Here is a 12,135-nt window from a genome sequence, read left to right as displayed (position 1 = left end):
AATCTCACAAATTTGAAATAGCTACAGTCAGAAGATGTTGATGTGTACAAGAATCTTACCTACTACAAGGACCACCTTTTCAGTCTGAGAAATTCAAATGTCACCTCTTAGTTTAAAATTACTGATAATATATAGCCATTGACAAACAGAACGTAGAAAGCCTTACTTGACACCTCAGTGAGACTCCTGGGAGAGAATCTTACCTCTGACATGGCATTCTGAATGGTAATCAGCTTTACATAACAAAGTCTGTGGGCTTCGCAGGTGGCCTTAGTGGTAAAGAACTTGCCTGCCAGTGAAGGTAGATGTCAGAGACTCGGGTTCGATCCCTGGGTTGGGAAGATCCCCTGGAGGAGGAAATGGCAACCCACTCCAGTCTCCTTGCCTGCAGAATCCCATGGACAGCGGAGCCTGCTGGGCTGCAGTCCATGGGGGCGCGGAGGGTTGGACATCACTGAGTGACTCAGCAGGCACGCAACAAAGTCCGCAACTTTCTTGTTTTAAAACCAAGGAAACTGAAGCCCGTACAGGTGGCGCTACTGGTAGAGAATCTGCTGCTGATGCAGGAGAGGCAAGAGACGAGCATGTGATCCCTGGGTGGAGAAGATCCCTCAGAAGAGGAAATGGCACCCCACTCCAGTACTCTTGCCTGGAGAATCCTAGGGACGGAGGAGCCTGGTGGGCTACAGTTCACGGGGTCACAAGCAGTCGGACAGGACTGAGTGACTAAGGACATACAGAAGTTAAATAATTCACCCAAAGCCCTGGGTCACTAGTGGCAAAGGGAAGACTGTGTTCTGGGACCCCCAATATGCCTCCTGATTCACTATTTACTTTCCACTAGTAAAATAGTGGAAATTCCAATAACTGTATACATTATGACTCATGGTGAAAATAACGCCATTTTAAATTTAAAAATTAAAATTATTTTTGTTTTAAAAATTTCCAGTTTGGCTGCTTCTGTGAATATTCTCTAAAATTTCATCTACTTCGCTCCTGCACAATTCAGGGCATTCTGCACTCTCATCAGCCTTGAGTCTCAGAGGAGGGTGGAGCCTGGCTGTCTTCAGTTGGCCCAGCCTCAGCCTAAGCACCATTTTCTATACAGGAAGAGGACCCCGGGGAGGTTGTACACACAGCCCGAATCCCACAGGACTCATCATGGGGTCCACAATCATGGGGTGCATTGTGGGTAGAAATACAAAGGCCTGAGTCAATTCTTCGGAGAAGGCAGTGGCACCCCACTCCAGCACTCTTGCCTGGAAAATCCCATGGGTGGAGGAGCCTGGTAGGCTGCAGTCCATGGGGTCGCTAGGAGTCGGACACGACTGAGCGACTTCACTTTCTCTTTTCACTTTCATGCCTTGGAGAAGGAAATGGCAACCCCCTCCAGTGTTCTTGCCTGGAGAATCCCAGGGACGGGGGAGCCTGGTGGGCTGCCGTCTATGGGGTCACACAGAGTTGGACACGACTGAAGTGACTTAGCATAGCATAGTCAATTCTTTGGGAAATTCACGAGTATTCCTGCAAAAGTGTGGTTATGACACCTAACTAAAACTAGCTGACATCTAATTAAAACTTTTTAGCCAAATTTAATCATTCCTTCTAGTAGCAATATAATCAAGTTTATTGATTAATCATGAGATGACTGGGCTTCCCAGGTGGAGCTAGTGGTAAAAAACTCGCCTGCCAATACAGGGGATGCCGGAGACCTGGGTTCGATCCCTGGGTCGGGAAGTTTCCATGGAGAACATGGCAACCCACTCCAGTATTGTTGCCTGGAGAATCCCAGTTGGCTAACTTGTTTTTCTCCATCGTAAACATAAACCAGTCAGGTTTTAAAAACAGGACTTTACAAAAAGAATTTACATATATACTCCTTCATCAAATAGCAAATACTTGAAATAAACCATATATTTAAATCGGATAATTCGATAATTTTGCACAGTAAGATAATAATATAATACATTAAATATAATAATTTAAGTCACAAAATTCTCTTAACCATGGCTAGCTGTTCCCCCAGTCTGAAACCGTTTCCTCGTGGGTGCCCATTAAAATTCCCTGCCTCCCTAAATGCTAGCATGGGGGATTTTGGAGTAATTTGTAATTTTCCCTTGATTTTGCTGAAGGACAATCATCATAATTGCTTGATTTCACCGGTAAATTAGCGCTCAGCTGAAAAGGAAATAGTGAGCGAGGCCGCGAGGACTGTCGCCTGGGGGCTGGAGCACCTGCTGCAGCACCTGGGCCCGCGTACCCGGCCGGCCCGAAGGCTGCTTGGCCGGACGACAGCTCTCAGCCTGGGTCTGGGAGTCCGCCACAGGTGAGCCCTGGCGGGTGCACGCTTCTGACGCACCGGGGCCGCGACCTTCCGCACAAAGGGGAAGCTGCCTCCTACCACAGGGCCGGGGGCCCACGAGACGAGAACCTTCTGGCCGACCTGCCCCTGCCCTGCAGCCTTGGCGTGAAGCCTTGCCGCCACAAGCCCCTCCCCTCCATGCTCCCGGTGTCCCCTCCTCGTCTCTGCCGCAGGCCTGAAATCTGGGCTGACGGGCAACATCACCTGAGCCCTGGAGCCCCTGAGCCCCTGGAGCCTGGCCCGGCCTGGCCGCTCCGGCCCAGACCGTCCCCCGCAGCCGCCTGGGGCCTGGCCTTCCTCCCCCGGACCGGTCGAGCTCCCGCTGAAAGACCAGGAAGGCCGTCCTTCACTCCACCACCCGAGGGTCACCATCCTGAGCTACAGAAGGAGAAAGCGGGACCAGACACCCCGGCCGCCGCGAACCGGGGGCGGCCGCGCGGACCCCGCCTGTCCCCCGCGGGTGGGCAAACGCTGCCCCAGGCGGCGTCGCAGCGACTCCAAGAGCCCCAGGTCCGGGGGACAGGGGAGCCTCGCCAAGGCGGCGCCCGCGACTCGCGCGGCTCCGCGCCGAGACGGCGGCCTTACCTCCTGTGTCGCGCGTACTTTCCGCTGACGTGGCCGCTGCCGTCACAGCCGGGGGTGGGACAGCTGCAAGAGGAACGGACGGTCACTCAGGTGCCCCCTGGATGGCGGGCCGGGGGCGGGGGTGCGGACTCACAGGGAAGGCCGGACACTGGGGGGCGGGGGCAGGCCCGGGCCCGGGGAGCGCGGAAGCCCGCTCTCTATCAAGGGGTGCGTTCTCTGAACCGCCGCTGGGCACACGTGCGGACCACTGACCTGAACAGCTCCTGGATGGCCGGCTCCACGGGAACTGCAGAGAGAGGAAAAGAGACGCTCATTTCTCTTCCATCGCTAGACCCCCCTCCGCCGCTACTCCACCCCACCTGCCACAGACAACCCCCCAGAGGTCCAGATGGAGGGCTTCTGCAGGACGGAGGTGACCCCAGCAGGGCGCCGGGGGCCGGGAGGCACGGACGTACCTCGGACCCCTTTGGATCGCGTGCGATGCCGCTTCTCCTCGGCGTCCACCTCCATCTGCAGGGAGAGAAGGCGGTCAGCGTGCTCCCCTGCTGGGTCTTAGGGACAGTGTCCCTCTGTGAAGTGGGGGTCGGCCACTGGGGAAGGGCCAGGCAGTCTACCCGCGATGTTTAAAAATAACAAGCAAGACCTTGGTCCTGCAGGGGCCCTGCAGGGGAAGACTTTGATGAGGACACATGCGGGTCAGTCAACCTGAGTTGCACTTGTACGGAGAATACAATAGACAGCGGTGAGGTTTGCAGGAAGGAAAAACATCCACATATAATGTCCGCCATCTCCTTGTAGCTGAAGTGTTTAACCTGGTCAGGGACCTATGTGGGAAGCAGGGGGTGTCAGAAGGACATGCTTTCTCCTGGCGGCTACTCTCACTGTGGTCTAGCCCTGGGGGCGATTGGCGGCCACCTTGGTCTGAACCATTAGGGTGCTTTCCAGGATCATGGCCCCTCCTGGTGGTCATGGCAGGACTTACACTTGGAGGTCGCAGAGTGTCTCCATCTACTACCTTGCACAATCCTCACACAATTCTGTAAGGGTGGCATCTATATTCTGCTCCCTTTACCCGGGACTTGCCCAAGATCATCCGTGTGGCAGCTTTGGTGCAGGGCCCCGAAAACCGCCACTGTCTACACTTCCTCCTTGAGTTAAAAACACACTGCTGGACGGGTGAATGCAAGTAATTTAAACACAGCAAAACCGCTCATTGCAGAACTCCACTCAGCACATCAGAAGGGTCGACAAGAGAAGAGCAGTAAAGACGACAGCTCCTCTCACCAGATCCCACTCTGGCCTGGGTCAATTGTCACCCTGTCCAGCAGGAGATGGGGCTTCAATCTCTGGGTCGGGAAGATCCTCTGGAGAAGGGCATGGCAACCCACTCCAGTATCCTTGCCTGGAAAATCCCATAGACAAGAGGAGCCTGGCGGGCTACAGTCCATGGAGTCGCAAAGAGTTGGACACGACCAAAGTGACTGAGCACACACAGCCAGTGTGGCCAGAGCTGTATTCTAGGTGGGACAGACATGGCAAAATCACGTGTGCAGGGGGGTGGGGGGGAAGGACGGGAGTCTGGGATTAGCAGATGCAAACTGTCGCGCTAACATAGGCACATATAGACAACAAGGTCCTACTGGATAGCACAGGAGACTGTTCAGTATCCTGCGATAAACCATAATGGAAGCAGTGTGAAAAACAGTCTGTTATCTATTTATCTGTGTCTATAACCGACTCATTTTGCTCTACAGCAGAAATTAATTGGGCTTCCCTCATAGCTCAGTAGGTAAAGAATCTGCCTGCAATGCAGGAGAATCGGGTTTGATTCCCGGGTAGGGAAGATCCCCTGGAGGAGGAAATGGCAACCCACTCCAGTATTCTTGCCTGGAGAATCCCATGGACAGAGGAGCCTGGTGGGCTACAGTCCATGGGGTTGCAAGAGTCGGACATGACTTAGTGACTAAACCACCACCAACAGAAATTAATACAAGAATTAATACAGGAAATTAATACAAGTAACTCAGCTGTACTCTAACACAATTTTTAAAAAATTAAAATAAAAAAGAGATACCATGGATGCAGAGTTCACCTCCTCCACAATTTATGACAAGAAACATCAGAATCTGGGAGAAGACTAGTTAGATTCCTGTGACTCTGCTAGCTGATGTTACAGAAAGACCCGGTGGACCTGCTGTTGGAGCAAAGCTTCAACACGTCGAGACTCTGCAGAGAATCCCTGGAGAACGGGCATCTCTGGCCTGAGCCTTCATATCAACCGACCAACAAATACCTACTCATCACTCTGTGTGCAGAGTAGTAAAAATACATATAATAAAAAGCACAAGCTCATTTAGTGTTTGAAATGTGTGCTGAGCTTTAAGGGAAAACTTCAGGATTCAGGTTAAAAAAAGGGCTGGGGCAGATGTTTCGGGCGAGGGAACAGGATGTGCAAAGGCCTTGGGCAGCTCAGGGGACCTGGGCGCTTGGGTTACTGGGGGTGCGGACCTCAGAGCCTCAGAGGGGCACGGCCGGTCACGCCGTGGAGGCGGAGACTCCCCCTTGTCATTTTCCTCCTGCTGTACCTGAAATAAGCCTGGGCATCACCTGGGCTGGGGACTTGGCACCACAGGGTGTGGAGGCCATCGCTCCGTGAGATGGAGTCGAAAACCCTGGCTCACTTGCCGGTTGCCTAAGAACTGTTCTACGTTTTACATTTAGGTTTTAATCCTTCTTCGTATATATTGGGGACAAACTTATTTTCTTCTAGGTGGATAGTTAAGCCTGCAACTAACCCCTCAATTAATGAACACCAGCCCCCACTAACATGCGTCTCTTTTTGTGGGAAGGCTCCACCCCGCTGGTCCCTCTGTGGACACTCTGTTTATTCCAGGGCCAGCCCTGGTTGAGCTCCCGGCCCTGTAGTGTGTTGTGCTCTCTGAGAAATAAGCCTCCATTAACACTGGGATAAACATATATGCAGAACTATATATAAAGTGGATAACCCACAAGGACCTACTGCATACCACAGGGAACTGAATTCCACATAAGGAACAGAATCTGAAACAGAACACATGCAGATTTACGTACGACTGAGTAACTTTTCTGTACACTCCTAGCACAACATTGTAAATTAACTATGAAACTGTTAATCGCTCAGTCACGTCTGACTCCTTGTGACCCCACAGACAGTGTACCCCCAGGCCCCTCTGTGCATGGGATTCTCCAGGCAAGAGTACTGGGGTGGGTAGCCATTCCCTTCTCCAGGGGATCTTCCCGACCCAGGGATTGAACTTGAATCTCCTGCATTGCAGGCGGATTCTTTACTGTCTGAGCCACCAGGGAAGCCCCAACTATATTTCAGTTCAAATAATATATATATATATATATGTGTGTGTGTGTGTGTGTGTGTATAAATATATCTATTTGTATAAATACTTCATACATTCTTGTAAAAGAATAAACCTCCTCTCTGAAGGTTGCAGGAGATAACTTGTAGACCACGCCTAACGAAGCACTGGGGGAGTCTCTCCCCTTTCAGCCAGTGGGGCCGCCAAGTGACATCGTGAGACAGAGGCACACTCCCCTCTCACACAAGTTTCAATGTTCAGAAACTCCAGGAGAGGCTCAGGTTCAGCCAGGTGCGCACAATTCAGGGCATGAGGTGTGCAGGGGTCTGCACTGCCCAGGTTTACACCAGGAGTGCAGGCGAGGCCCCTGCCCCGTGCCCACCCTGCTGATGGTCACCCGGCCTTTTCCATCGGAAGTTCAGGCAAGCTGTGCTTTGAATTTGCCCTTCGGGTGGGGCTGAGACCTGAGCTGTAGGAGCTTTGCTGGTGACACAGGAGTGGCGGTATGCAGGCTTCTGACCTATGTATGGGCTCTGGACTCCCCTGGGCCTGGGGAAGGTGCAACCGGGTACCACCGCCTGGGTTTCTGATTCTCTCTCTAGTGAATCATGCTTAGAAAAATCACCATGAAGGAACTATTTCAGCATACATTAAAAAAAAATTTAAGCCCAATGTTTATTTTAAAAATAAAGAGAGGGTTTTGGGGGAGCTTTAAATGGTTTTATACTTAAAGCCTAGAATGTAAGAAATTTGCTGTTGAACCAATGAAAGCCATAGAACGACTCAGTGAATTGTGTTGTAAATTGTTAACTTTACATCTGGAGCAGGACTTATTTTATTATTTGATCCCCGTGGTAAAAGATGCACTGGTCAGGCTGAGCTGTACTGAAGATAACAATATTAACTGCACCAAAAAGCTGCACATTCATGGATTCCATCAAGCTTTGGAGGCTGAGCAGCTTCCAGGCCACAACCGTGTCCCCAGGAGGGGCTGGACGTGGGGTCCAAGAGCATGAAGACCATTGTCCTCCTAACCCGCATTCCCCACCGTCATGCTCTCCCTCTGCACAGACGGGGAGGAGGAACCCTGGGGCTTCGGTCTCCGCCGTGGGCAGCTCAGACTTGACCCAGAGCCTGAGCTCCCAGCTCCCTCCTCCACTCCCTGGCCACTCACAAGCAGAAGCTGCTTTGTCATCAGCCATTAGCCGGCCCTGCCTCTCACCCGCTGCTCCCAACCTGCGGCCACTCACTGCTCCAGTATCATCAGGCGGGGAGGAGGCAGCAGGCAGCGGCGGGACCTGTGTGGCGGTGGGATAGTCAGGGAAGGTGTAATGCAGAGAAACGAGGCGCTTCTGGCACCACCAAGCTTGCAGATCAAGCTGAGTAGAGCCGTTCCTGCCAGCTGCCCTGTCCCCAGTCTCCGTCTCCTAGGTAACTGAGACCCAGCTCCACGCACAGCTTCACATGATGGGAGCTGCTTCCTCATCTCAATGCAGACTCTGGGAAGTTTGGGTTCATAAGAAATCTATCAGGAAAGATCAGGGAGAATCAGAGATGATGGATGTAGGCATCCTTGAGTAGCTGCTGGGGGAGCTGGGTTACCTTGCAGGAAGTCTTCTCTCCCAGGAATGGAGGCAGCGTGACTCCGTGGGCAGGACACAGGCCCACAGTCAGGTCTCTCTGCTCTGGTCCGGGTTCTCCCCAGCCTGCAACTGTGGCGAAGTCACTTAATTTCTCTGTGCCTCGATTTCTCCATCTACAAAACAGGGACCACATGGTAAAGCACCTAGTGACTTCATGATGACACCAGGAGGACACGTGGATAGAGAGTGTGCCCTCTGCAGTCACCACGGACCCTCCAGCTTGCCCGAGGGACCGTGTCTGCTGTCCTATCGATGGACAATGATCCCTGAGAGAAGTGTCCTTCTGGACTTGGGGCTCCTGCTCAGACTCCGAGAAAGGGTCTCCCTTGGGTTGTCTGGGAAGACTTGTTCCCTGCTAGCCGAGTCATCGTGCAGGCTGGGGACATTCGCCAACTGAGAAGGTTCTAGAACTCCTGGTCCGGGGGACGAGTGTTGAGCCCTCCAGACCTCCTTACTGGATTCTCCTCTCCACGTCTGGGGCAGGAGCAGGCCCCGGCACACAGCAAAGTCATTCCAAACCAGAATCTGAGGGTGACCCTGTTTATTTAGTCTGTGACTTCTCCAGGGGGCTCAGGGGCTATCAGACACGGCTGGTCTCTGTGACGTCTGTGGAGCCAGGGGACTCTGGTCAACACCACTTTCTTGTCCATTACATCATTTACCTGTCAACCAAATGACCCTAACTTCCGGAGTGAAGAAACCCACATTCAGAGGTTGAGACTCTTTTTTCAAAGCTCAATAGTTAGCTGTTGGGAGAGCCATGGAGAATCTGCGCACTCTTGCTTGAAGGTCTAGGGCTGTCCCAGGGCTGCCGGGTGTTCACACCATCCCCCTCCCCACACCAGGCAGGACTATCCCAGGGCTGCTGGGTGTTCACACTGCTCCCTCTCTGCCCCCCACCATGGGAAGAACTGAGACCAGGACAAGGAATCTGAGTCCTGGGGTCCCAGATGAGCCTTTGGGTGGTGACTTTCACCCAAAAATGTTTCACCCCAACAGGTGCCGTGGACACTCCCTCATACTGGTTTGCCATTCTAAAGGGCCCACTGCTGCTCACTCCTGTTTTATAGGAACTGAAAACCTCTCAGCACACTAACCCATTTGTCATAGACAACAGCAAAATGCTCAAGTGGGACATCAACTAGCTTTGTAATTCCTGTTTTGAACAACAGGCAACTAGGTAGTTGAGTCAAATAAGAAAGAGTCAGAGGCTTTTGGGTCACTGTCCTTGGAACTCAGCCATCCTTCCTGTTACCTGGGAGCCCGTCACCCTGTCTGCCTCTGTTGACCTTAGAGCTGAGCTGTAAATCCTTCCCTTTTACACTTAATCTTCCCAAGGCCTGATTTCATCACACAGACAGGGACTGAGTCCGCACCTGCGTGTCTTGCAAGGACACAGACCCAGAGGACTTAAACTCATAAATTCCCAGAAAGAGAAAGGAATTACACCAGATTTGTCTTCCTTCTTTTCGACTTTGCCATTTAGAACAAAAGAACATCCCCCCACCTCCTCCTCGGAATACCTTTCCCCAAACTCTCCTGCTTCATCTGTCCCAGGGCTCAGCACTCGGGTCCCCAAGACTCTGGAGCAGCCAAATCGCCCGTCTTTGTCTTGGGTGCTGCACCCAGGGCTGGTTAAAACGGCTTTGTTGATAGAGAAAAGAAAAAGGAAGCGAGAGAAGGCAAAAGGAAGATAGTGCTCCTGTGCACTGGTGCAGGATGAATCCTAAATCTAACCGGGCAGATTATGTTATACAAGTGACCAGTAAAATGTTTAATGGTTAAAAGATTTGAAGTCAGATGGACTTGGCTCACAAAAGCACTAGCACTTACTTCCTCGTAATCTGAGCTCGTTGTTCATAAGCATGAATCTCCTGGAATTTTTCAATCTCTAAATTAGATAATATACAAGAAGGATCTAGCTAACCATAAAGGCTCAGTGAATGGTAGCAAATTTACATAGTATCACTGTATATATATTTACTAATATGCCTACATAACATCTCTGAGTTCCACTTTCTCATTTACAGCCACGGTGATGTAAATAGCTCCTAAATGGGGATGTCTTTAATTAACTAGCATTTCTAGGGGGGTCACTCGCCTGCACTCTGCTAGACTTGAGTGATTCAGTATAAAACAAGATAGAAACGACATTGCTATGTGAGTGTATGGGAACAACAGAAGAAAGAACAATGAAGAGTTAGATCAGCACAGTGGTACCTATAATATGCAAAAACTAGTTTATTTGGGGTGTAAAGAAAAAGAGAGGATGAAAGAACTGAAAAAAAAAATCCCCCAAAACTTTAAAACAGTAGGTTTGGGTAAAATAGAAATCCCATACCTATCAGTACAATAGGTACTGGTAACACCAGTGATTGAGAAAACAGAATATAATCCACTGAAGGGTTCCCTGGTGGCCTCAGATGGTAAAGAATACACCTTCAACACAGAGATATGGGTTCGATCCCTGAATTGGGACAATCCCCTTGAGGAGGGAATAGCTACCCACTCCAGTATTCTGGCCTGGAGAATCCTATGGATGGAGAAGCCTGGCAGGCTACAGTCCATAAGGTCACAGAGTCAGACACAACCAATCAAGTAATACTTTCACTTTTCAAATCTACTAAAACACAGATTAAAACAAGTTAGTACATGGACAACACTCAGTTTTGATACTATGAAATATGCGGATGTTGGCCTTTCTAAAATAAATTGTTTTCTAAAACTGTAGCTATAAGAACACTTTACAAGCAGCAGATATTCAACTCAGTGTGAGTAACATTATCAAGAAATACACATATAAATAGCTCATAATATTTAAAAATTAAACAATTAAGTTATATATGAACAAGTGACAAGCAAACTTAATTATGGATCAACTCCTATTCTCAGCGTAAATTATACCGGGTTTGAGATTCTGGATCAACTCCTATTCTCAGCGTAAATTATACTGGGTTTGAGATTCTGGATCAACTCCTATTCTCAGCGTAAATTATACCGGGTTTGAGATTCTGGATCAACTCCTATTCTCAGCGTAAATTATACCGGGTTTGAGATTCTGGTTTGCTCCAATTGTCACATAAACCCGTGGCACACCTGCGGGCATATGCTCTGGAAACCAGAGTCACGCTGCAGAGGACGTGGGAGAGCAGAGGCCACGAGGCCAGGGAGCCCCTGGAGGGCGCATGATGATGTCATTAAACTAGGAGGCGGCTCCCTGTGGCCAGACCCGAGTCTCTGCTGCAGGAAGACAGAGGTTCCCTCCCAGGGACAGGCTGAGTTCCACCCACACCCACCCCTGCAGCCACGGCTGGGTCAGGTGTCCTGCCCAGGTGCCGCCAGGATTCAGAACCGAACCGATTCCCTCTTTGTGGAAGCCGAGCTTGTTTTTTTTTTTCTTTAACATTAAAAGTCAACGGCATCGCTTTTTGGTCTTTTCCCTAAGATCAAGCGTAAAAGTCAGTGGCAGACATTTTCTCTGGGACATTTATTTAGGAAATCAGAGTCTCAGAGTGATTATTATTATTTTTTGCTTTTGAAAATCACACATCACACGTGTCTGCACCAAGCGTGTGCAAGGAGGAGACGCAGCTCCCAGGGGGCTCTCAAGGCATCGCTTGCCCCTCGCCCTCGGGACACCAGGGCGGGGCGAGGGCAGCTCCCTGGGTTTCTGCTCCATCTCGTTGCCAGCAGCGCGGGCATTCTGCCCTCGCCCTCACCCTCTCCCTAACTCCGGGCATGCGGGTCACTGAGGAAACGTATTCTCCGCTCCTGCTGCTCAGCACTCGGTGCACACACGACATGAAACCTGCTGGTTGCTGAGAAAGTGCTTCTTCCTTCCTTTTTAACTTCTCCTTTATTGTCTTTACTGTGTGTGCGTGTGTTTTGAATGTCTACTAAATGCATTTGAATTGTCCTATGTATCGTCCTGGCAGGGCTTTCCCAGTAGCCCAGCAGTAAAGAATTCACCTGCAAGCAGGAGACCCAGGTTCGATCCCTGGGTCGGAAAGATCACCCGGAGAAGGGCCTGGCAACCCCCTCCAGTATTCTTGCCTGGAGAATCCCATGGACAGAGGAGCCTGGAGGGCTACAGTCCATGGGGTCACAAAGAAATGGACAGGACTGAAGCGACTTAGCACGTAGCACTCACGCATCCTGCTGATAAGTAGATCTTATTATGCTTGGCTTTTTCATT

The 12,135-nt window shown here is 50.7% G+C and overlaps 1 protein-coding gene across 24 annotated transcripts in view; it reads right to left on the bottom strand.

The window, feature by feature from the left end:
* The window catches only part of MYT1L (myelin transcription factor 1 like), a 398,154-nt gene that overhangs the window by 130,769 nt on the left and 255,250 nt on the right, over positions 1 to 12,135 (bottom strand). For all 24 annotated transcript variants that reach the window (XM_070795423.1, XM_070795424.1, XM_070795422.1 and 21 more), the window contains 4 exons: positions 7,900 to 8,053; positions 3,403 to 3,457; positions 3,200 to 3,233; positions 2,948 to 3,010 (listed from right to left, as the gene is read on the bottom strand). In XM_070795423.1, coding sequence (XP_070651524.1) covers positions 2,948 to 3,010; positions 3,200 to 3,233; positions 3,403 to 3,457 — 152 coding nt within the window. In that variant the 5' untranslated portion in view covers positions 7,900 to 8,053. The remainder of the gene's footprint in view (positions 1 to 2,947; positions 3,011 to 3,199; positions 3,234 to 3,402; positions 3,458 to 7,899; positions 8,054 to 12,135) is intronic.

The sequence above is a fragment of the Bos indicus genome, chromosome 8 (assembly GCF_029378745.1).
Source record: "Bos indicus isolate NIAB-ARS_2022 breed Sahiwal x Tharparkar chromosome 8, NIAB-ARS_B.indTharparkar_mat_pri_1.0, whole genome shotgun sequence".
NCBI classification, from domain to species: Eukaryota; Metazoa; Chordata; class Mammalia; order Artiodactyla; family Bovidae; genus Bos; species Bos indicus.
This window is presented reverse-complemented; position numbering and strand designations above follow the sequence as displayed.